A 25,121-nucleotide genomic window follows, 5' to 3' on the forward strand; every position below is an offset into this window, starting at 1 on the left:
TGCGCACTACAAATTTTTGCTAATAGGTCTATTCTACATCAGTGTCGGTGTGTTTTGCTATTGTTTTCCATTGTTCTCTCTCTTTACCGTACTGTTGCTGATGGGCTTATTCGTTCTAAGTATCTAGTTCGGTAAAAATCTATCAACAGTTCAATGCTTGCTTCACTACCATCATAATGTTACCAACCGTCGGGTTTGCAATAAAATTTTGCACAATTATAGTTAGTCGTCCTGAAACGCTTGATACCATCTTTTTGTGTTTATGTACGTGTACGACCCGTCTCCGTCCGTCCTCTCATTCTGTTCATCCTATGGTCATCTTCACTACGAGGCAATAGAGTTGTGCATACAGCTCCGATCTTCGATCTACAACTAGATACCAGTTTGCGTTCACTAACTTCACAATCGAAGAAATGTGCAATCACTGATCGTGTTCCTGTCCGAAAAAAGGCAAATAAGATTAAGTTTTCTTTTCTTTTGTATCTTACTGACGTACATCATGCGTAAGTTGCGCACTGCAGATTTTAAACCATTTGCCATCAAACTAGACACTGCTAGGGAAAGGTAATAAAACATTCTTTGGCCCATTTCTTCCGTCTGTCGCACAAAAGCAAATGTTGCATGCAGTGTGCAGTGAATACGATTTTAGTTTGTATTTTTGTTACATCTAAATTAAAAAAAAAGCGAATACAGCGTAAACATTGCCGAATGCAACGCATCCTTGGTTAGGGGGTTTGCACTTAATCGTGCGCCGAATTGCGGTGATCATTAAGAATACAGTGTATGTTTTATCATTGCTTGCCTGCTTCACCCTTTCTCTTTGCAACTGGAACTCCCTTCTGCGCTACCTAACGCTGAGCTTGGCATGATTTGTTTCGAAATGGAGCTTAGTATGTGTGTGTCCATATATTAGCGCCCTTGTTTTGCTAGTTTTAGAAACAGCTTAAATATTAGTCCCAAACTATGGGAGCGTAGCGCTTTTGTTCTGGTGCAGGGTTTTTTGTGCAATTTTGGTTTCCTTTTTTGTTGTTGTTCTTTGTCATTTTCTTTGTCTTCATGCCCCCGGTCACAACGGTTGCTCTGCTGTCGGTTTTGTGCACGTTACACGTTTGCTTTGCATGCGTTTTATGGTCGTTTAGCTAGAATGCGCATGAACGGTATAATGGTTACGCTAGTTAGTGCGGGAATTAGTCGTTTGCAGCGTTTTGCAAAGGTCCGTGCCGGGCAAAGGTAATGGCCGGTCTCCTTACTAGAAGTATTTTGCTTCATTCGCACAGGCTCGCGCACTTTAACAATCATAAGATAAGCAGATTCTTACTTAGTAAATTTAAACTTAACGTCCTCCAGACCGTGCACTTGACGTTTCAGACTGCGGCTATCGGACCAGGCGGAGTCGAGATACTGGTCGTCATCGTCTTGCTCAAGTTTCTGTAAAAAAATAAAAGAGAAATTAGTTATTACGTTTCTAAAAGTCGTTTGAAAAATATAGTTGAAACAATAGTTAACCAACAACACATTACGAGAAAGGAAGTAAGAAGACAAAGAAAACAAATAAAGAAAAACACAATACACTCTGGCTGCCTGAAATAAGACGATTTCCGTTGTTCCGAGCCGTTGTTTTTGCGTTAACTATAAACGTAATACCCACATGTAATAAACATATTTATACTGCCAGAAACATCGTCAAATATAATTTTGGCCTACAATGAGTTACAAAGTGCCCCCTTTGATGGCAACCTGCGAAACGATGGACTTCGTAGAGGCCGGATCGTTGATAAAAAAAAACTATAATATTCCCTTAATGTCTAATAGGTTTCCAGTAAACGTGCCAAGTAGTTTGTGATTATATTGAATGAAAAAGAGAAATTAAAAATAGGTTTAAAAACTGCCAGACTACTAGAATTCGGATTGCATTCAAATCATATTTTGGTAACGCAAGCAATCAGATAATAATTTAACATCGATCCTTGTTATCGATCAAATTTCTGCAATAATGGAAAGAAAATCAAAACAATCCCCTTAATTAATCTTTTAAGAAGTGTCATTCAGATGAATCCTTAGCGTAAAGCCATTCCAGTATTGAGTACATTGGGCTGGAATCTTTTATCCCCAAGAATTTGTTCTTGTTGAGCTCGTCCTCATGGTAAAATATTGAAATAAATACTAAAAACTAAAAATTAAGAAAAAGACACGTTACTCCTGGATAATTGGATCGATAATCGAAAGATGATGAAGAATTCAAGCGCCACGATTTAACTGTCTAACCCTGGGAGATTCGTAGAGATTAGAGATTCTTTGGTAGGTTTGTTGAGCAAAGCAAATTACTAATGAGTCTTTGGAGATTTATAAATTTTCATAACTTAGATGCCGAGTCATTTGTTCGATTGCATTAAAGATTCATTCAGATTCATGCATCGAAATCTAATTCGCTCAAAATTAAAGCGAAATATCTAAAACAAAGGAGAAACAATGGCATTCACGTATTCAATGATTGGAAAAAATAATAAAATTTTGAAAATATTTACACAAATTCCACGTGACAAACCCTTCACAATAAACTCCAACCAACTTTATCGATGCTTTCACAAAGCCAACAAATATGCACGAAGATATGAGGGATATTTTTCAATTAAAACCTTTTGGCACTCACGATACAGCCAAATGTGATACACCGAACCTCGCTTTGCAAAAAAAAAGTCGAGAAAATTGCAAATGAAGCGCACCTTACACAATCGCGTGCCCACCCATATGGTGGTTGGCCGCGGTCCAATTCAATTGCATATTCTTGGCTAGGGACCGTCGAGTGCGGCGAATGATTACCGGCAGCGATGTCGCGCAGTATCGCAATAAGTCGATGGCACCGACGGCAACGATGACATGCAAATCAGGCAGGTCATTCGGGTTTCCAGAATGTTTTGGCGCCAAAAAATTGAATTAAAAATCTCGCACCAAATTGCATTCGTTGCGCTACGTCATAAACGTCGACATGCACACACACACACACACATGTCCCTTTCTGTTGCAATGCACCCAGCTTGTCCGTCGAAGCAGGGCTATCGTAAATGGGGGCACACAACGGATGTGGGACGTTAATTCTAGCCCGGCGCCACTAGAACGGGCACCAGTTGTGTGCAATCGATAATCGCTAAGCTAACCCATTGGCGACCGCTAATTTGGCCTCCATTGGCCTTTCGTTTTGCTTCCCTTTTGTCGATGGCGCGCGGCACGCAAAAACCCATTGCTTTGATCGATGACACATTCTGCACCATCACTGCTACTACTACTACCACTACCACTACTATCGTTACCGCTGTCTACTACCACCAATGTGGTACAAATTCCATCAGGCAGATCCGTTCGGCAAGAAACCGGAATACCGAGCGGAGAAATGAACGGAAGCCACGTCAAATGGCATCACATCGCAATTATGCACCATAAAACAGCTGGCTGTTAGCAGTGCCGTACGGGCTCCTGCAGCAGCGACACCTAGCAGCCTACAACCGTACCGGCCTATTAATGTAGAATGACGGGCGTGGAATTTACCCGTCCGCATCAACAGTATTGAAAAATTCCAAACCAATTCTGACAGTGCCGGTGGTTTCGTAACCAAATTCCACTCAGACTCGTGAAAGGGGCATTATTGGACTTAGTTTTAACGACCAAACCACCGTTGTTGTAGAACGTATTATTGGGAAAGAGGGCTTTGTTTGTAGTGCGGGACAAAAGTCGAAACATATTTTTGAGCAATAAAACAAAAGAAAACATAATCTTTGGACGAATCTGCCCACAAGTGGCGTACAAGGACATTCGAATGGCTGACACCGTACTAACCCTTGAAATGATGCCGAGTTCGAAAGCAAACCACCGTCGATGCTTTCGCGCGACATTTCGTCCGCCATCTTCACCTTCAGCTGATGGCCGAACGAGTTCAGGTCGGAGGTGGAGTTCGGCGTGATCGGTTTGGACGAACCGTTCGTGTTGGTGGTCGCCGTCGTGTTGGTGTTGTTGATCGAGTTGGCAGTACCGTTCGGTAGCGGTTGGATCGGTGTAGTGGTCGTCGTATGCACATCGTCCCCGTCCTGCTGCTGTTGCTTCTCGTTGATGTGGTTCGCCGTCACCTCCACCTCGTTCTCGTTGTTGATCTTGTTATCGTTACCCTCGTCCGTCTCCTGCAGATCGTCCTCCCCGGTATCATCCTCCCCATTCTTGTCCAGCAGTGCCGCCTCTTCATCCTCGTTGAAGATGACGAAGTACGCGAACGCGAGATAGATCACCGAGATGATAAACGACGGTATCGGGATCGCCATGGCGTACACCAGATTGAGCGTGTTCTGCCACATGTCCAGATCACTGATCACCAGCTCCGGATCGACGCGCGAATAGTAGCAGGTGAAGTTCGTCCCGATCGTCCAGTACTTTTTCGTCCAGATCGTGCAGTTCAGCATCGGCGGATAGCCACAACCCTTCACGTTCGGGTACAGCCGGGCGCCGGTAAAGTACCACTCGGAGTTGTTCCCCATCAGGCCGGTCATTTCCTCCGGGTACTCGATGAACGCGTTCTCGTCGTCGATGATCGAGCTGATGAATCCGTTCTTGGGGTCGCCGAACCCGTTCAACCCGTTGCTGTTCTCCACCATCGCCATGTCGCCATAATCGTAATCGGCCCGGATCGCACGCTCGAAGCGATTCAGCGCGCTACCGTACCTACTGTTGGCATTCGACCGGGACGATGATGACGCTCCGTCGGACGTGCTGATCGGCTGCTTGCTAGCCGGGTTGCCTACGCTATTGGTACTACTAGCTATACTATTATCTCTACTCTCCTCACGACTAATGCTACTATCACCAGTGGGTTTTGTTGAAGCGATTACCGCCGTCGATTGGGCCGGTGGGCCCGCGGCGGACGCCAGGTGCGATGGGGCCGTACCGTGCGTGTCACCGCCACCGGCGGCCTCCTTAGCTGCGGCCGCCGCTAGCTGCGCGGCCGTCTTATAATTGACGCGTATCTGCTGACACTCGTAGATGTCCTTGGTGCAGCCTTCGCGACACGACGCCCAGGAGCAGTTTTTCGCCCCGTACAGATGCTCATTGTAGGCGGTCACGCACAGGGCCGGTGACTCATCGAACTGCATGAAGATGGTCTGGAATGCGGGCTCGATCACGAACGGTACCAGAAACAGGAAAGCGAACAGGCTAAAGGTGCCAAGCAGGATAAAGAAGGCGGTAGTGTAGAACAGTGCCTTTTCGCGGAATGTACGTTCGACGATTTCCTCATCCATATCTACTGTCTGCAGAGGACCGACTACGCGGTTTGGTGGCTGATATACTGGCGCTTTATATACTCTGGTGCGTGCGTACCGTGTGCGTATTCAGTGACTCAGAGTAGCACGGTCTGCGTGTAAAAAGCCCGCCGCTAGATTAGTTCCGCCAACAACTCCTGTTGGGATGTTGGTGGTCTTGCCACAACGATCTGGTGTCGCACTCTTCTTTGCGCGCGAATAAAAAAAAACGACACTTGTTGCGGACCCTTTCGCAACACACCACTATCACTACGGGGTGCTGTTGATGATCAGGTTCACGTCTATGGAGGATCCATCATACATCCGTACGCAAGCGGGTACCGCAACGGTAAGGGTCAGCTCACCACCCGTCTTCCGTTCCGCCCTTCTTACCAATCGAAACAATTTCTTACGAAAACGAACCAACACTCCCGAGGGTTGTGCCGCACGTACATTTTCTCCGCACAGTCTCGCGTGGTGCCGCGTGTTTTTATTGCACCCACCTGCCCGGGGTGAGTGGGAGTGATTATTTCCAGGATGTCAAGCGTCAGATGGGCCCGTGCGTTTCGGGTCGTTCCGATCGTTGGTAAAGCGAAACGAACGCCTTTCGGTTGGCGTGTTGCGGATGAACAAACAGGGGCGAAAAAAAAAACTAAAGGAAAAACATAACGCAAAATGCCACCGAAACGGAAAAAAGAGTGGCCAGCAGTGGGAAAAGCAGCGAAAAAAAAAGGGCAAACAAAGAAAGACAACAACGGCAAAACAAAGCACGCGTGTGGTGTGCGAATTTTCTTCGCCTTCGGTTCACTTGGTGGACAAAACGGTGGTAAAAGCCCAGTAAAAGCCCCCGTCAACGGCGGGAAGGCACTGGGACAGGTGGTAGAGAAGCGCCGGGAGTGGGGAGGGAGGGGGGAGTTGGAAAAATGGTTGACGTTTACGATACTTCGCGGGCTCCAAGCTGCGACCCCGGCGACGATTCTTCGCTGGTGTTGTTGTTCTGTTGGGTTGTTTTTGCAGTTAATGTCTCTACTGCTCTACTGTTCGTTCTCGAGCGCCGGTCGCAGGATGGCTGGCACCACATCCATCCGTTCACACTATATTTATCTACACGCGCGCACACACAGAGGTCAATCCAACGGCAGTAGCAGTAGGAGAGCTAGTGCACGGTAGTATAACAACACTGCCTTCACGAGCGTACCCGACCGAACGAGCGTGAGCACTAACAGAGGTTGGACCACGCTGGACCACACTTAGGATTGGTTCACCATTTGGCCACTGTGTCTCGGTGTTCCTCGAATTTCCCCGCCGAGACTATCACCGCACCATTTATAAGAAGGACTCGATCCAAACGCCGAGGAACACCAAACCGCACACGCCGGAGATGCACAGCTACGAAGTCGCTCGGTGTGTGTGTGTGTCTTTGTGCTTTGCATGCTCCGGTACAGTGGAGTATATATTCCGTTACCACACTTCGGCCACCATTGGGGTGCTGGAACCGATCCTTGACTGGTGTACGTTTGTTTGCTTATTTTTGTTCTCCTCCTCACTTTTTCGACACTGTTTCACTCTTTATCCTTTACGATTTGCTGCTAGCTGGTGCTGGTGCTTCTGCTGCTGCTACTGCCGGCTCCATCCCGCACATTCTCTCCCTGCCGGCTTTACATAACACTATTGCATGTGTGCTTCACACTGTGATTTTGAATTATAAATTATTTTATTTATCTGTCGTATTCGCTTCGCTTTTCTGCTCTGTTTCCACCCCACAATTTTACCCCTTTTTTGCTCCTCCTGGCGGGGCACGTTCAAAGTCATAGTCCGAACCGTATCATTTTCATGTGTGCGTGTGTGTGTGTTTTGTTATTGATTTAAAGAAAAAGTGGCCAGAACTCTTTACACGGTTCCTTCACAGTCACACACACACGCAAAGACACACCAGTCGCACGCACGTGGCTTTTTGTACCGAATTGTGTAGCGATATTCATATTCCCTCCCGAGCTAATACTTGGGCCTCGATCGAAAGTCACAACCGGCGGAGGGGTTATGGGTGAAGGGTGGAGGAAAACAAGTGATGGTAACAAAAATCGAATCCCTTCGGCCTCCAAGTTTACACTTTAAATTATTAACAACCCCTCCCTTTTTTTCCCACCCCCAACACCCAACAACCTCGACCCGGAACTCCTCGGTTTAAACCCCACACATCGGAACGTATCCGTGACGTTTCGTGATAATCAACACACACACACACACGCAAAGGATTGTTACGTGAGTGAGTCCCACGTATATGTATCGGGCACGGACGATGCACGGCACCGTATCCTTTTCGTCCATTCAACGCCCTTCAACTACTCGGGCGGGGAACCTTCACCTTCTGCAGTGACGCATTCTACGCTTTGTGGGACAAATCAAGCCGATTCCAATTGCCCTGCCACACGGTGACGATGACATTTGAACCGATCCGCTAACCGTCCCCGGTGACTCCATCTCGATTGTCCTCGCACGGCACGGCTGTACGCTTGCCGTTGGTTTGCTCCACTGAATCCACTTGTTTCGTTTTTCGTGCGCAAAATAGCGTTTCGATCATTTTAAATTAGCTCTCGAACGACTTGAGATCCTCATGCGGATTTCAGCAAATTTCTAGCACACATCACTGCACTGCACTAATCACGAATCCCCGTAGAAGAAAAAACAACATCCGCGTACATTCTGCGTCACGCAAACCCGTGGCGGGTCAATTTGAACGTGCACCTTTCTAAACCCGTTTCCGTACAAGAATTCCACGCACCATTAACTCATTCTGGAGTAATTTGTACGTTGAAAAAAAAAAGAAACAACAACAACAAGTCTCCCGTCACCTTCAGTTCCGAGTAGCACCAGTCACCGTTCCGTTTGCCACCACCGCTAGGGACAAATTACGCTCAATCCCCGGGAGCGCTCGCCCACCATTGCCCCGATTGCGTGCTAAGCCAGCTAATGCAGATCGTTACCGAGCCGTTGTCGTTTTGCTAGTGATTGGTTTTTCTTTCCGCAAAACTTTAAAAAGCACGGTTTGTGAGTAAGGCTACGGTGGCCAGACCAAACCAACCGGGTGCCTACTCGGTAGAGCGCCGTGTGTCGCCCCGCAAACGGGAGTTTTGCATTACATCAAAATGACGTTTTAGCATGAAAAGGCAACTCTCCACCCGTGGACCCGAGTGACACAATCAAATACTGCTCCCCAATCCACCTGCGGCACACGAAGGAGCACAGGCCACCGTTACTCCTCCGGATTATTCGCCAGCGAAACCGGACGAAACCTTGGGGAGCAACAAACAAAAAAATACATTCACGTACAACCATATTTCCGAGACACCTTGTCTCGTGTGTCGTGGGTTTCGGGCATTTCGCAAAACTCCAGCGATGGAGAATCGACGCAAAGCAAGACAAAAAATTGATTTTTCACCAACACTTTGCATTGCTTCCGCGACATTGTGGTGTAGGGAGCCTCCTTTATCGGGGGAAGGTGGAAACCTTTCTAGAAATGAGCAGGATATAAACCAAGAGTCCTGTCACAGTGAGGTAACTCCATTTTTTTTTGCTTTATAAAATCTGCCCCTTCGATGCGGGGTGCTTTTACAGAAATAGACTACAAGTTAATGGTGGCTCTTGCTACCCACAAAGTGTGGTGGGCGACTCACGAACATGGCTGAAGATGCTCGGTTTCCTTTGCACGGCACTCTTCACACTAGCAGGCAAATAGTAACACATCAGAATGTTTCGATACACTAAAACAATGGAACGAAAAACAAAAGACCACAGTCTGCTGGAGAAACGTTCAAGGGGAAAATTCCAGGATCGCTGCACGGTTTCTTATAAATCCGTCCATCCGCCACGGGCCCTGTTTGTATGCGAACGAGCGTGTGTGTCGCTGTGCGTGTGCAAGGAGCAAACCGTCCCGTTTCGGGGCTTCGAGGGAGCCAAGATGCGGTACACGGTGCCAACCGAAACCAACCTCACACACCAAGCGCCATGGAGACGTTTTTTTTTTCTCCCGTACTCCCGCTCATCTGACGACCATTGTAGTACACTGTTCACCCCGTCTTGCAAATGCTGCACTATGTACAACTGATCAAACAAGAAAACTAAAGTTTTCCTAAACATAGAGCTTATGGATATTATCACATTTGAACGTGCTCACGTACTGAACAGCGACTGACCCCTGCTAGCTAGGGCTGGCAGTTCTATGCTCTGGAAAAAAAACGGCACCACCACCATATCGCTGCTCAGCCGTGCAGGGATATCGCGGGATCGGCTCTCCCGCAGTACGGTATCCTGAGCGAGCGTATAATGGCGGAGCAAACCGAGTCTCCGAAAGCTTCCTGTTGAGCGCGCTTTGACAGGACCAGCGACAAAAAGGATTCACGAACAACAACAAAGAGATTTTCGCTTCGTGAAGTTGACGCTTGTGCACAACCTTGCGTGCAAGTAGGAATGTTTCGAAGGTGTAAATAATTTAAAATAGTAGATATTCTTGCCCAGGTTCAGTACCTCTCTTGTAAGGACGTAGATATAAGAAAAAATCGGCTTGTTATAGTAATTATAACATATTAATAACAATATACCTTATCTATCCTTATTATACTATCAACATCTAAACATGTGATAAACAACCAGGCGTCTCCATTGAAAAAGGGTTGTCAAATTAAACAATTTATTGTAATATTTATCCAATATTGCTCTAAATTTCATACACATATCTCACTAAATCTGATTAATAATGCATCAAAAAATTTGTAATTTTTCCAATAAACAAATACCAAAAAACATTTCCCTTCAAGTGTTAGAGCCGAACACCCGAACCATCGCAGTAAATCCTAACTTCCGAACTATCAATCAAAGAGGAGTGTCGTCCTGCTGACGACAAACGACAACCGTAACGTTCGTGTGCAATGTGTGTGGAGGCGCGAGCTTTTTCGTCGTGAGCCTGCGCACTCCGCTTCGCCATCGGTCGCCGGAAGAACATTCGAGTGAGAAAATTTTGCTCCTTTTCCTTGGGCAGCAATTTCATTCATAGGGTAGATGACGAGATCGAAGCGTGTGCGGTAGGACTTCGTCATCGTTCCAGCAAGCGCAGTGTATTAATTAGAGGAAATAGATATTCACACCAAACTACCATGTAATTGCAAACTGCATTGCAACATTGAAAGCAATTCAAACGGCAAGTGCTGGAGTTGAGTGAGCTCGTGGCAGTACCAAACAATTGGCAAACTTGCGTTGAAAACTGCAGAGTTCTTCATAGATTCCGCAAGTCACTTGTTCACCATCGTGTCTGTGTGTATGTGTGCGTGCGTGTGTGTGTGTGGGCTTTAAGGACTAAGGAACCTCGTGCTAGGTAGGAAAGAAATTAGTGTATTTCGTGAAACTTATCCCTTCAATTTACCTGAAGCGCACAGGTTATAAATTGCGGCGATAGCATTGTACGGTGATTTGCTTCAAAGCTTAATATCGGGGAAGCTTTAATTGGGAAGGCAGGAAAATTGATTTTTCTCGTCCCTTTTAGCAGTGTACACCGCGGATCGATTGAAGGGATTTTTCCTTTACTACCAACTTTAACGTACAAAAGGTGGCAAAGTATTGCAAGAATTGTCCACAAGGCAAGGAAAACAGAAAACACCCGAATGTGATTGCCATCAACAAAGGAAAAGGAAGCATGTACAGGACACATAGTTGAGAGGCACATCGCGGAAAAGGTTCCCTTCGTTGGCGATGAAAATACCCGCATCGGCCAGCGAGGAACGGCGACGATTAAAGCGGTGTGAAAAAGCGAGCGATACGTTTTAATGAACTTTTGTTCTACTCATCGTGTGTGACACACAGGCAGTGAAAAAAAAAAGAAAATTCAACTGCCAGCAATAGCAGCGGAAGAGAGGTGTAATTGTGTGCTAGAGAAAGCGAGAGAGCAAGAGAGAGTACGCGCGAGAGGGAGTAAGAGTGGAACTCGAATCGTGAACCATCAGCACTAAACGAAGCATCAAAAGGGGAGGGGGAGGGACTGAACGAGCCCGAAAATACTGCAGTGGCTTCGCAAGTGCAGCAGTACCGACGATTAGTTTGCTTCCCGTGTGACACAGACGCTTTCCCCCGCCGTGGTGCGAAAAGCCGTACAAACTGCTGGTGCCGCTAGGCTGATACTCCGCCGCAGGTGGTCCGATGTCTGGGAAAAGATAGCACCACTGAGGACGGTCGGAACAAGGTAACGCATATTGCTTTTTAAAAAGGAAAGCGCTCTAAACACTCCACACGATTTCCAAACAGACCGATTTGGGTCAGGTCAACAATGTACGTCATTTTTTAATGGCAAAACAAAATGGAGCCATACGTTGTTTGCATCTTACAGTGGGGGTTACATTGTATATGATGAGAAAGATATGTTTTCTCTTGCAGTGAATGCATTTTTATAAATATCCTGCACGCGTAGAGAACGTACAAACGGACGGCAGAGCCAGTACCAACGTTGTACCAATAACATTAAACTTCATTTCTTCCTTCTCCATCGTGCATAGAATTTTGCTTTAGTGTAGGTAACAAAAAAAAAAGAAAAGCATTTGTCTTCTCCAGCCGTAGACAGTGTTGTATTGCTCAGGGTAAATTGGAAGGGCCCTCTGCGTGGCATCATCTACTGCACGACCCGAAGTGAGCTGAGCACCAGCAAGTCCAGCAAAGATGGGCAAGAAGAAACCAACGCCGGAGGAAGATCTGATCATACCGCCGCAGGATACTCGTATCTGCGGCGTCATCTGCGTCTGTCAGCTGACGTTCGTGCTGAGTACGGTCGCGATCGTGTACCTGACCGTCGCCATCTATATGCCGTCCTCGCGCGCATTCAAGAGTGGCATCGACGAAACGCCGGTCATGTGCACAACGACCCGGGCCCTAAACCAGGACGCCTGCGAGTGGGGTTCCTGCGGTGAGTGGTGCCTCAGCAAAACGTCCGGCGCGTGCATCCAGATCTACGTGCACCTGCGCATGAACGGCAGCAGCCTGCTGTTTACGAACTGTACCAACTCCGCGAACAAAACGTGCTACGGCATCGATCAGGAGAATGCGAAAAAGTCCCGGTGCATTGCGGACGAGTGTAAAAACCTGACCGGCACGTTTAACTGCAGCACCGGGATGTGCATCAACATTACCGATGCGTTCGAGTGCGTGTTCAAAAACACGGACCCACCGCTGAAGTGTTCCGGGCGCCGGGGCAAAATTACCTGCATCGACATAACCGGGCTGTTCTCGTGTAACCGGGGAACATGTCGAAAGATAAGAACTCCATATAATTGCGATCGTCGTTGCGTCGACATACCGACCAGAAACAAAAACATGATCTTATTAAGTGGAGATAAAGTTTATCTTTCGCAATGTTCGAGCGCGATAGACATGGAAACGAAGCAGGAGGTGTGGAACGAGGCGGAGGACAAGGTGATCATGTCCTCCTGCTACAACATCCAGAACACGTCGCTCGGTATCGAGGCGATCGACTGCGTGAATGGGTCGGTGCTGGAGAAAACGGAACTAACCGATCTGACCAACTTTACGTATCTCAGCTATCTGCACTACGCCGTGTCGAAACCGATCAAGGTGATTGCACCACAGGAGCAGGACCTCACGCTCTCCAACGAAAGCCGCCTGATGATCAATCTCGAAGGGTGCGTCAATACGCTGCAGGACGAGTGTAAGGAGTTTCTGAAGGAGTTCGGCAAGGACGGTACCGATCATAACGCGCGGGCACGGTTCCCGTGCTACTACTCCAAGAGCAAGATGCAGCAGGTGGTGGCACGGTTCGATCTGGAAACGACCTACAAACAGTTTATCGTCGGCTTCTTCGTGCCCACGATACTGTTTGCCGTCTCCTGCGTGACGCTCATCTTCTGCCAGCGCACCATCCAGGTCGGGGATGATGCGAAGATGCGGTTCATGGGTTGTGGCGATAAGAACCCGGTGGTGGCCAACGGGGGCGCCAAGAACCAGGACAAAGCCAACTCCGGTGACGGCGGTGGAGGTGGAGACTCCGTTATGGCTCTCTGAGATCCATCACGTAAGGCGTTGCGAATTCATACTTTCCTGCTACTACCCTCTCTTCCATCTTAGTATCTTTTCCGCAAGTTAAACGAAATCCCTTTTTTTTAAATCCGACCTCCGACGGTGTTTTAAACGCGCTATCTATCGTTTCCCAATCACTTCCAATCATTTCATTCGTTTTTTGTTTTTTTTTTCTGTTATACATAGTTTGTCTGCATTGTTTCGTAATCGTTATCGTCTTTTGTTGAGCGCAAAGCCTTTACCATCCGATGGAAATAAAGCAAAAGAAACAGCTGTGACTCAACCACTCTATGCTAAACCTTTAGCTAGTATAGTATTAAACGTTCCCGTAACCCAACTATTGCCACGGCCCCACCATTGGTCCAGTCAGCCAACGGAAAGAAGCACCTCCTCCACCTCCGTCAGCGGAAGTATGTGTTTTGTGCAACGTGCGGGAGAATTTGCTGCCAGCTTGTAGTACCATACAATGGTGTTGGAGTGTAGCGAAAGGTGTGACCAGCGTTCCTGCCACGTCCAGCGTTGAACTCACCGCTCGGCACACCGACCGAACACACGTCTGTGCGAGACGGGGTGGCCACAGACTGCCAGGACGCACGCTTAAGGCAGACAAATGTTATCACATTACGTCCACACACTTCAATTAGTCGAAAGTGCTGCTACAGTGCTGCACAGTAAACTCTCCCGTTCGTTACGTCACGTTACGTTATATCCCCCCGGAGGGCTGCTTTTCGTTCTGCTGGGTGGTGGTGATGTCATTTACGCTGTCATGATACGCCTCTTAGTTTGTATTCCAGTTTTACTTTTTTTTTGTCAATATTTCCATTCTGGTAGTAGAGTTCGTTAAAATTTTACCCAAACCATTTTTTTTTACGTTTGAGTCACACATTTTGCTTTACTGACCGAACTGATGTCCGTTTGTTTTCCTACTTTTCTCTCGTTCCAATATTGCAGGCATTCCTCTCCTGCAAGAAGATAGTCCAGTTCATCAATCGGGTGTGTTTTCTCTACACTAAAACCGTTTCCGGCCAGTGTGATAATCGGTATTCTTCAGTCTATCGTCGCCCTACCCTTGCCTGAGAGCCTATGTCTACTATCCCGTTGTTATTGTACACGTGTTATTTCATTAACCTGATCCTTTGCGATACGCACAAACACACACAGACACAGCTCATGCGTGAAGGAGTCCTGCATGAACAACAAAAAAACGGACAAAGCACAGCGCTCGCATTGTTTCGCAATTAAATCCGTTCAGGTGTGTGATATCCCTCTGCACTTTAGTATGCTTGCATGTATGCCGAGCTAAGTCACCGGAACGAGGTGCAAGGTTGGCACCATTGCAATACCTTGAGGGGAACTCTGAACTGTAACGCAAGCCAGTGCACAAAACGCCACAAACGCCGGTCGTCGGTTGTGCAAAGCTGATCTCAAGCACCACTAAAGAGGGCTCACCCTTGTGTTCCTTAGTGGCTCTCAACCACAAAACGTTTGATCGAACACAGCGCTATCAATGCACCAGCAATACACAACTCGTAACGATTGCCAGAGAGGTACTGGCTAGTTGGCACTCATCCGATCAAAAGAACCTGATTGCTTGGTGGTTACAATCGCATGGCATAACACGACACCGAAACTAGATAAGCGCTACACACGAATGGGCCAGTGGATGACCATACTAACCACCTTTCCTTCCCCACTACTCCGTCGGGTTACCCATTGTACTGTTAAGTAATATGTAATTTTATCAGCGTGACACATTTTGTTTAACAATATTGTTCATCTGTCGATGCAATCGATGCCTTGCGTTCGCACTTAGCAGAAATACGTTCGAATTTGTGACGAAGAGAGTACGAAAAAAAAGGGAAAGGCATCCGATCTAGCGAAAGGAAGTGCATCGAGATATGAGGCAAAAACTCCCCCCCGTTTAGTGATATTTTCATTGTCAACAAACAAACTCCCGTAAACTGATGACGAGCGAGATACCGGCCGGACGCACGGGCCACCAAACGGCGGACATCGAAGCGTAACACCGCACGGCTAAAAACACAAGCGTCCGGATATTGTGGCAAAGTGGCATAGAATATCGTGTCGAGTGTACTTTCGCCCCATTTCTGCTAGGCTGGAAATTTGCCACCACTGTTGCCGCACAATACAGTGGTTGGAGGAAACAGACGAAAAGAGAGAACCAAAACGCTGGATCATCGAACAGGAGCTGGAACCCGTCAGCGGGATCACTCCGCTACCAGAGACAGAGGAATGCGTGTACCGTAGAGCAAGAAGCGAACACAGATTGTAATGCTTCACCGAACGAATTAGAACAATATTTTAGTAACCGAACCGGAATAGAAGCAAGCTAATTAGCAAAACACTACAACTACTCTTACTACTACTGCTAGATCGAAATCGAACATTAAACGGTTCACCGTCGCTTAGCGCACTTGAGCGACTGCCCCAGAGCTCCAAGAAGAAGTTGTAAATGATACGAGCGGGTGTTGGAGAATTGGCGTTGGCGTGAAACAAGTACCACAACAAGCTGGCAAACCGTTGCCTGTTGTGCTGCCACAAGACACAAGGCAAGATTTTCGAACATTTTATATTCTTCAACCAGTCGCGGTAGGATCCCTACCGTTTAGTAGCCGTTAAGTCCACGTTACTACCAACACACAATATCTGCTTGAACAGTAAAAAAAAAGTTTAGGAAGAAACACAGAATCTAGGCTGCCAATGACAACTTAAAATCACGATAAGACGCTTCAGCCAGAGCAGATAATCCGCTGAAGAGGCATTAATAACGAGAGAGCGAGAGTGTGTGTGTCCGTACAGAGGACATCAGGGTGGCAGCTGGGTCGCGAACGACAATACCTTCGGTTTTTGCCGGAAAACTACTAGCACGGTCCCGCACGGTACTACCATGCGGTCCATCAACGATATCCGAGGGTCCTCGTCGACGCTGTCGGGGGCGCCGAGCTTAACGATGAGCAAACCCAGCTTGAACAACAGCAAGGCGAGCCTCACACACAGCAGACAGAGTATCAGCACTTCGAATCGGGAGGACAGACCACCAACCAGAGAGGAGCTCATTGCCGAGTTTCTGGATAAGGCAAAATTCTACACATCCCTCTGTCTAGGTAGGTTTCATTCGTGATTCAAACATCAACATTATCGAACTCACTGTTTGTGTACTTTGTAGGCACCACCGCCATCTTGTCTGTGTTTGCATTTCTCTTTCTGATACCGTTCGTGGTGGATCCCGCAATATCAACGATCGTGGCGGATTACGATCCCATACCGGTGACGTGCGTCGTGACGGATCATGTGTACGCGGAAGGGATGCGTAACTGTACGTGGAGTTCGTGCCGGGAAGGATGCACGACCGCCGCGATCCGGTGTCACCAGCTGCTGGTTAACTACACCAAGGTAGCATTTCACGAATGGCACAAACATCCGCGAGATCTGGACAGCATCGAGTGGGACGTCATGGATACGAAGTTTCTCGTCAACACCGAAGGTTGCGGGTATCCACCACGAGTGAACTGTTCGGAATTTGCTAAACAGTACGGGTAGGTAGATCTCCTTGAGTGAAGTGCTAGAGCTCTGGCGTTGTTGCTAGTAGCATCTAACGTTATGTTCTTCCGACACAGTTACTCGCACGTTGGAGAACCGTTTCCCTGCTACTACAGTCGTGCCTACCCAGAAATCGTAGTTGCTCGCTACTCCTGGGATGACAATCTGAAGCACCTGATACTATCGCTGATCATACCGAACGTGCTGTTCGCTGTGTCAATCGGTGTTCTGAGCTACTGGTATTGTCCTTGCTGTGATAAAGCCTGCCACAAGTCGCCTCGGGTCTACGCGGAGAAGTATCCTACGAAAGAGAAGTAAGTCCGGTAGACTGCACCGCATGGCTTCCTCGTTTGCTGGCGTACTCTCGAAGTACGCGAGTTCGCCCCACATCACCACTCCAAACTTAACACATCTTCATTGCCCCACATACACTCAACTACACACTAGCATCATGAAGTTGACACTCTCTGCTGCCTGGAGTTTGAATCACCACCTTAGGAACATTTAGGGGTACCGCCTTACTCACTGCCTACATCTTCACTAGCGCACCAGTCAATCGAAAACACCATTTTGTGCAGTTTTCATTCCTGCCTCGAAACTTGCTACGATCGGAACGTGATCCGTTCGTTCCGGGTGGCTAACGTGCACCGTCTATAACTTCACCACTCACCTATCTAAACGACGTTTCTTCTAACCTTTCGCCATAGCTCCCTCGATGTATGTGTGCGCAAGACGCGTTTGTGTGTTAATCAAATTAAGTATTTGTGTTATGATTTTCCCCGTTCTGCTCTGTACTTTATTTGTATTTCACGATTCGTATCCGATTCTTTTGCTCTCTTCCTATCGCCTTTACTATCTTACCACTAATGTACTACTATTTGCGATGTATCTTGTTGAACAACAAAAACCCAAAATTGAACACTGCACCACACTTCTTGTTATGCGAATTTTACTACCTGTCACGGCAAAGTTGATCGTTGACGTAACGGAGTTGTTGAACTAATTTTGTTTTTGATATGTTTAAATGTTTTGTATCATTAGATATCTCCTTAAATACGCACTTTCTTGCAAGGTGAGACTATCGTTTCGGCATTTGCAAGGAAGCAACTAAAACAAAATGTCCCTAAAGTGCTAGAGTATTGAAAAGAAGGACACAACATGTTAAACACGCACCCACACATAGACACAGAGATCCAGATCACCTGATCGTGATTTTTTTTCCTCCAAAACCCTGTTTCATGCAAGTTTGTTTAGAGTCCTATTTTTTGCAGAAAGTATTTACCATCTGTTTTGTTAACTACCACAATTACGCACATCTTACGCGTTGATGATGCTCATAAGTGCTTCTTCTTTTTCCCTGTATTTTATAGCAAACTTCTATGCCGTAGTGACGATGAGGAAGACGAACTAGACTACTGAAAAATAAAAATACACACACACCGTCTCTCTCTCTCACACACACATACACAAGTTTACACACCTTACAATGTTTCACCACAAAGCAGCGGATTTTTGCGTTTTTGTTTTGATAAAGTACACTTTCACACGGTATATTTTAAATGTTGGAATTGCAATAGCAAAACAATCGTCTATTTTGAGTTATTATCCATGTATTTATCTTTTTTTTTATACACATTCCTCCATGACTCCAGTGCTGTGGAGTGCGGGAGTTTTGCTAAGTTTTACTGTTCCTTTTGACTGATCGTATACATACCTTCGCGGCCAAGTCTCGGTGAGGAGGCACACGAGCCTATCAAGGCTATCCATCGACTAGTGATGGTATTGCATACATCAGCAAAACCAACAGGACAACGGATTCGTTAAAACCCAAAGCTAGTAAATAAGATACAATAGCCAAGTTATATCAACTACTTCCAAACTATTGCCTTCACCCTTCTTTTTATTCCATTCCATGTGCATGTACACCAACACACCCAGTTTATTGTCAGTCCGCTTGCTATACTTCGATCGTTACTGATGATAAATAGTATTTTGCATATAGCATAGTAAATATCTATACATATATATAAATAGCTTTACATCGCTTAGCGAGGCTGCACTCAACAGGGCTTACAATTCGGGACATTTTGCAATAATTTTGCCCAAATCAATGTATCATTGCATTCGCTTTGTGGGTCAACAACTGCGAGCTGCGTCTGCCGATTGCCGATCTTTTACCAGTCAGTCAGTCTTTAATAGCTGTTAATTACATGTGTAACAAATCTTGGAAACGAAATTCGGTAGATACTGTAAATAGTGTACAAAGTTGTGTACAAACGATAGAGCAGCTCGCAAGCTAACGCTGTTCTGAAGAGAAAAGAAAACACACGTGTACATACATTTTATGGCAATCGAATCGAGTCAGACGAACGCGATCATGCGCTGCTATTTCTTCCTGTTCATAAATGCCAAGTGAATAGCAAAACTGTTTTGTTGTGTTGAGCGTAGTCTATATAATTTAGTCTGTGATAACTAAGCATTGCGTCAACCGCATTCACCATAACCATGAACGAAACGAAATACCATCCAGAGGCACCAAAGAATTAGTTTTTGTTGTTTTTTTTGCCGTGGGGAATAGGAACACAACAGCAAGGCCTCAATAATACTGCAACCGCATTGAACGATTAGCTTGCGAACGGAAGCATTCCATTTGCAACCTTGCTTCTAACTCACAAATTCACAAGTTTTGCCGTTGTTCTATTTCTGCATCTTTTTAAAAAGCGCTTGCATAATTTATACCTTTCAATAGTTTCTGAATCTGATGTTCTAGAACCACCAAGCATACTCTACTCTAATACAGCGTACTCTACTCTAATACATACGTTTTGTTTTCCTTTCAATCACCACCGTAAAAAATAAACCCGAAACAACTCTTACTCCCGATATCTTCCCACGACACCCCATCCACCGTGGAACAACCGTATGTCCCCCGAAACCATACCAAAAAAAAACCAACAACCCTGTACTACACATAAACCCCTTTATACACGCATAATCTACTCTCCATCACTACAACAACATTACTGCAACGACAACGGCCGCCTGGCACCGGAAGGAAAGAGTCGTGGAAAATTGAATATCCACAATCCGAGTTCATCCAATAGCAAGTGAGAACGGTTAGAGCAGAATCATAACGGATAACGAGAGAGAATCTAGTTGTGTATGGGGATGGCATACGCGGACCTACTGGTCGTCCAAGCGCTACCTTCGCCGAAGGACAACAAATTGCGGAGCACACCACGCCATACACATCTCGGCCATCGCCGATCGCACGATCGGGCTTCAATGCATCATCATCATCCTGTTCATCATGTACAACCTGTGTACCAGTGTACACCATGCCGGGGATCAACAAGAATCAATCACGCATCGCCGTTTGTAGCATTGATAGCGTGCAATTGTTAAGTTTACATCACTATTTTCGATGGACAAAATAGAAAACAAAATCGAAACGAATCTCACAACTGTTGAACGTCATCTCTATAGTTAGATACACAGACAGAATAGAAAGATTTAACCAGATTAGCAGCGGATAGTATTTTACCGGCGAATGTTTTTTTCCTTCTATATTTCTGAAAAAAAAACACAACATGCACATACGAAACTACTTCCTCTCAAGGCAGTTTTTATCCTCCCTTCCCCTCCCTCCCCACGTTATTGTTATTTCGATACGGAACTGTTAAACCCAACACGCCTATAATAGGACTCTCAAACAGAATAAAAGGCACGTGTGGTGGAGTAAGACGAAGCTAATTTCGATATTTTTTTAGATAAAAAACAGCTTCAGAATCAAGGGATCGCGAAGAAAATGCAAGAAAACGATACAGTGGTTAAATCAACATTATCAACCAAAAAAAAAAAGAGAAATAACTTCAAAAGCTAAACCAGCTTAATCATTACAAAAGTATGTCAGACAACTCTTACGCAAACAAACAAAAAATGCCCGTGAGTTTGAAATGCTTTATCGATCAATCTTTGATATGAAACCTAGCACATCTAAAAACTTTGTACATTTTTGAATAAACCTAATATATTTATGAAATATAGAGCAATGCTTGAAAGACAGAATGGAAACAATCTACCACGTGCTTATTTCAATTTCGGTGATGACAGAGCATCGAGCCGAAAGGAGTCTGTTACACAAAGGTGTACTGTTTAAAACAGTAATTGGAATGAAAATAGAACCAATAGTAATTATAATGCTACATGCCTACGTACCTTTAACTGTTCCTGGCGACGATAGGCATGCATCATCATCTGCTTCTTCGCATCCTCCGAAATGACTGGTTCCCGACCCGGCGCACCCTCGTTCAGCTTGGCAAGCTTTACAATGATCTTGGTTTTCTCGTTCGCGCCTACGATTTCTCCGAGTCGTTTGTCGGTTTGCATCATTTTTCCGGCAAACCACAGCTGAACCTTGGACGGTTCGATCACCTCCAGCGATGCCTGAAGGTATACGAAACGGTATAAAATTAGACGACTGTAGGATAGCATGAGGCATGATGAAATTTACTTGCGTGCCACTTAAATCTTCCGTATTGCTAAACTCCATTCGAATGGGATCATGCGGTGGAAGTTGCATTGGATAGACAATCGTTACGGCGCCACGTAACAAATCCAGACCATCCTGCACAATGCGTTGCGTTAGGGGTTTGTTTTCGGTTGCTAGCTTCTTCGAAATCATAGCTTTTGCATCTTCGATTGCCTTTGACAGTACTTCACCCATCTTTAACTGCGGTTGTCTGCCGTTACGGCGACCGACGGGATCTCGATTATAGCGCCACCCTCCGGACGGTACGCACTTGTCGGCCCATTCGTCAACGAGATGCAACTCCTCGACCTGCTCATCAGTCAAGCCCAGCATATCGGGCGGTAACATGGTACCGTGTTTCGCCAGTTCTTCGATTTCTAAAATGAAAAACTTGGCCATTATTATCCATAATGAGTGACACAATCATTGGAATCATACACTTACCAGAGCATACGCGGCTAACTTTGAGACGCCCGTTGTAAATGGTTACCAATTCGTAGGCAAGTTGCTCGATTCCGATGCCGGTAGATGTTTCGTACAGAAACTGAGATTCATCGCCACGTTTCACATGAAGCAGGACCATTTTTACAAACTTTTAGCACACTGCTCGTACGAAACTTGCTTTCTGCTAGCTTACACTGTTCACACTCGCAAATGGGAGGCAGAAGACCGTATAGAAATTGTCAAACTTGGTGACCATAGCAACTATAAATAACATTATGGCGCAAGAAACCGTTGCTAAGCAATGGCTCTAATGACTCGAGTGATGTGTTTATTGTGTACTGGACGAATAAAATTTTAATGCAGATATTTTATATTCATAGACATGATAAGTGATCGTAGCCTTATATCGAATGAAAATCCGATCCTTATAATTGATGACACTAAACGGAACCTAAGCGCAGACCTGTTTCTTTCATGCAATTAAGAGCGTATTATTTCGATTCGTTAGCCCCAAACACTAGCTTTCTTTTGATATATTTACAAAACACTGATAAATATGATTGTACATCGATAATTTACATACATTTTAGTGAGGGCACGCACATCAAAACTGGTGGTATAAGTTAGTAGGAAACGTACGGAACGACCGTAATGTTGCACCTTAATGCAATTGTGCATGTATAAGTATCTAGAACAACTGTACAAATGCGTCTTTACTGCACTACACACGGTAAGTTCCATATTGATCTTCAAGATCGGTACACATATTGTACTCTCTGTTAGCTGTCGAGTACAGGTAGTTCATTAAACAAACAAACGAAAAACACACCAACCACACTTTAAAACGAAACAAAACAATGGATTGACGCTCCCAACTTTTAACAAGTACGCATCCAAAGCCTTATCATAAACGAACAAACCGGAAATCACTGAATTCGATTGGGATTAAAAGTCCAGTTTCATCACATGGTTGTTGCACCGGTACCGGGGGTGATAAGTCTTTTGCAGGGATAAAACGAGTTTCCACCTCGACACGCTCATCGCATTCGTTGTCGGAACTCTTCTAATTCGTGTATACTCGTCGAAAGCCTGAAAAAACGATCCGGAAATACGTTATTAATTATTTTTCTTTATGTAACTCCAAACAGTTGCTCGACACTTACCTTCCAAAGGCGTTGAATAACGCCACTATCTCACCACGTTTTAGCCTCAACGATGGAGACTGTTGTTTCAGCTTCGTGTCGAGCCCGGTACCGACCTTGTCGTCAAACTTGCCCGAGAAAAGAATTTTCAGCGCCGTTCCCATGCCCTGTACCTGCAGTTTACCCCACAGCCGGCATTTATCGCACCCGACGCAATCCATAATTTTGGAAATGTTCATAAACTTTTCCCGGAACTCATGCTTCAACTTAATCGCTGATGTGCCCCCGCTAAACATCGCAGTTTCGTTGAAATGTGCCGGAAAGCCTTCAATTACGGTTAGCAGATCCTTGACCGCTGTTTTCACTTCGCGATCGTCTCGCTCAAGGCCGGTGAAATATTCCTCGTTTCTTAAGTATGGTGCCGCTTTGGCTAAAGCGCGCATTTCCACCAGGTACGCAAAGTACAGATTTCTCAACCAGTGAGACCCTTCGTTGTCGGTCATGTGAGGACTGAAACGACGTTCGAACTCTTCCATGTTCGGTCCCCACACACCGGCCGGTGCGACGAACCCTAGTGAACCCTTCTCAGACAGCAGATAGTTGGCACAGAGATGAATGTTGATGCTGGAGTGTAGGCCGGATATCATACGATAAAATACTCGATGCTCCAGACACACCTCATTGCGGGCCATATCCTGGTAGGGAATCATGGCCGAATAGGCATTTTTCTTCTTCACAGAATGTGCTCTGCAAGGTACAATTTAAAAGAGCGATTAAATAAATATTCTAGTAGTAAAATACAGCATTACATTATTCTTCACTTACTGGAAACAGTTTTCCAAATAGATGCTGCTCCAGATACGACGCGCTGATTCACCCCGATACCCAGTATACCGTTCCGGGTTCAGCAATAGATCCACGTACTCGGCACCGGGTTCGTGATCGTCCAGGATGCAGAAATTATCTTGCGCTTCGTCATAGTCCGCCCATCTTTGGAACTCTTTGTGTGCTTTATCACTGATGCTTGTGTTGAGGTAGCCCAGTTCCACGTCCAAGTCTTCGTTGCAGTTCGTCAAAGTTTGCACCTCTTTTATGTACTGCATGGAAACACGTAAATGAAAAAAAATCAATTGTTATCGAAAACATAATGGTATTGCAAATCTCATAACTGGGTGTAACAATCACAAAAAAAACACCAGTCCACTCATTATAATTAACTGCACACGTAAGCCCAAAACCAAAACCGTTTACGTGTGCAAAACTTTCTTCCACCTTTAGAATGCAATCAGCGCGAAATGTAAAAACATGTGCTAATGGCAAACCATTGCCAAAGCCTCCGTTTATGCCACCGGTATGTTATAACATTATTGGCGCGTGTTCTTACCTCACGCCACTCACCTTATGATAAGACGACGCGTCACCCTTCAGCCCCGGTGGGATATCTTTCTCTTCGCAATGTTCCACATGGCAAAACCGCATCGCACACTTGCTGTCGTCGACCCAGAACGGGCACTCTTTGTTCAGGTGCACTTTGTAGTAGCGAAAGAAATCTTTTACCAGCAAACTTTTCAAGCGTGGATAGATTTTTATATTGTTGTAATAATCCACCGTATCCACACTGCAGCTGCAATCATCGATCGTTCCTTGAAGCTGTAATAAAAATTAAATACACACATACACATTGTAGGTCATGTAAGGTACTGAGAATGTTGTTCCACTTTCTAAAGCAAGCTTCCATCTAATGACAATCATTAGGGCGACACACAGGGGTATCCTTACCTGGCAGAAACAGAACCGATCATTACTTGCTTCTGCACTGCTATCGCTATAGAAATAGCCGCTAGAATTGTTCGCAAAGCTAAGCAGCACACCAAAACAAATGACGATCCACTGAAACTGTGCCCTAGCCTCCCGGCCGACGGAAAGTCTTCGCCACGGTGCCATTGACACTGATTCTGATGCTACTTGTTACGTTTAGGTGTTTTGGCTATTACCCCACTTTTTATGTGCCCAACGATCCGGCGCCCCGCATCAGCGGGTTGATGTTTACGATAGAGACGGACAAGGTTTCACTACAAATGGGCAATGTTTGTT

At 45.8% G+C, this 25,121-nt stretch overlaps 4 protein-coding genes across 5 annotated transcripts; 2 read left to right on the forward strand and 2 right to left on the reverse strand.

The window, feature by feature from the left end:
* Positions 1–1,288: 1,288 nt before the first annotated feature.
* LOC128707596 (cilia- and flagella-associated protein 298) lies at positions 1,289–22,024 on the reverse strand. 2 transcript variants are annotated; one of them, XM_053802555.1, is made up of 4 exons: positions 21,886–22,024; positions 21,424–21,818; positions 21,129–21,356; positions 1,289–1,428 (listed from the first exon to the last, which is right to left on the reverse strand). In XM_053802555.1, the coding sequence occupies exons 1-4, from the start codon at positions 22,022–22,024 to the stop codon at positions 1,315–1,317; spliced, it is 876 nt and encodes a 291-aa protein (XP_053658530.1). In that variant the 3' UTR covers positions 1,289–1,314. The 2 variants fall into 2 exon arrangements, with proteins under 2 accessions (XP_053658530.1, XP_053658529.1); XM_053802554.1 differs by lacking the exons at positions 21,129–21,356; positions 21,424–21,818; positions 21,886–22,024 and adding an exon at positions 3,832–5,279.
* LOC128707598 (uncharacterized) lies at positions 11,979–13,334 on the forward strand. Its single transcript, XM_053802556.1, has one exon. The coding sequence runs from the start codon at positions 11,979–11,981 to the stop codon at positions 13,332–13,334; it is 1,356 nt and encodes a 451-aa protein (XP_053658531.1).
* On the forward strand, positions 16,258–18,329 carry LOC128707599 (protein tipE). Its single transcript, XM_053802557.1, has 4 exons — positions 16,258–16,474; positions 16,537–16,906; positions 16,988–17,224; positions 18,281–18,329. The coding sequence occupies exons 1-4, from the start codon at positions 16,258–16,260 to the stop codon at positions 18,327–18,329; spliced, it is 873 nt and encodes a 290-aa protein (XP_053658532.1).
* Positions 22,025–22,922: 898 nt separating the features above from the next.
* LOC128706690 (ero1-like protein) lies at positions 22,923–24,980 on the reverse strand. The gene is made up of 5 exons (XM_053801630.1): positions 24,807–24,980; positions 24,426–24,677; positions 23,853–24,124; positions 23,049–23,774; positions 22,923–22,974 (listed from the first exon to the last, which is right to left on the reverse strand). The coding sequence occupies exons 1-5, from the start codon at positions 24,969–24,971 to the stop codon at positions 22,923–22,925; spliced, it is 1,467 nt and encodes a 488-aa protein (XP_053657605.1). The 5' UTR covers positions 24,972–24,980.
* Positions 24,981–25,121: the final 141 nt, after the last annotated feature.

Source organism: Anopheles marshallii, chromosome 2, assembly GCF_943734725.1.
Source record: "Anopheles marshallii chromosome 2, idAnoMarsDA_429_01, whole genome shotgun sequence".
NCBI classification, from domain to species: domain Eukaryota; kingdom Metazoa; phylum Arthropoda; class Insecta; order Diptera; family Culicidae; genus Anopheles; species Anopheles marshallii.

What these genes read in the sequence shown, in the direction of transcription:
- LOC128707596 (XM_053802554.1), bottom strand. Translation starts at nt 5,279, where the DNA reads ATGGATGAGGAAATCGTCGAACGTACATTCCGCGAAAAGGCACTGTTC. An exon ending in AACTCGGCATCATTTCAAGG is followed by an intron (nt 1,429 to 3,831) that starts GTTAGTACGGTG and finishes ATTTTTTTACAG; the next exon opens with AAACTTGAGCAAGACGATGA.
- LOC128707599 (XM_053802557.1), top strand. Translation starts at nt 16,258, where the DNA reads ATGCGGTCCATCAACGATATCCGAGGGTCCTCGTCGACGCTGTCGGGG. An exon ending in CTACACATCCCTCTGTCTAG is followed by an intron (nt 16,475 to 16,536) that starts GTAGGTTTCATT and finishes TGTACTTTGTAG; the next exon opens with GCACCACCGCCATCTTGTCT. An exon ending in GAATTTGCTAAACAGTACGG is followed by an intron (nt 16,907 to 16,987) that starts GTAGGTAGATCT and finishes CTTCCGACACAG; the next exon opens with TTACTCGCACGTTGGAGAAC.
- LOC128707598 (XM_053802556.1), top strand. Translation starts at nt 11,979, where the DNA reads ATGGGCAAGAAGAAACCAACGCCGGAGGAAGATCTGATCATACCGCCG.
- LOC128706690 (XM_053801630.1), bottom strand. Translation starts at nt 24,971, where the DNA reads ATGGCACCGTGGCGAAGACTTTCCGTCGGCCGGGAGGCTAGGGCACAG. An exon ending in ATCGGTTCTGTTTCTGCCAG is followed by an intron (nt 24,678 to 24,806) that starts GTAAGGATACCC and finishes TTTTTATTACAG; the next exon opens with CTTCAAGGAACGATCGATGA. An exon ending in TATTTGGAAAACTGTTTCCA is followed by an intron (nt 23,775 to 23,852) that starts GTAAGTGAAGAA and finishes TGTACCTTGCAG; the next exon opens with AGCACATTCTGTGAAGAAGA.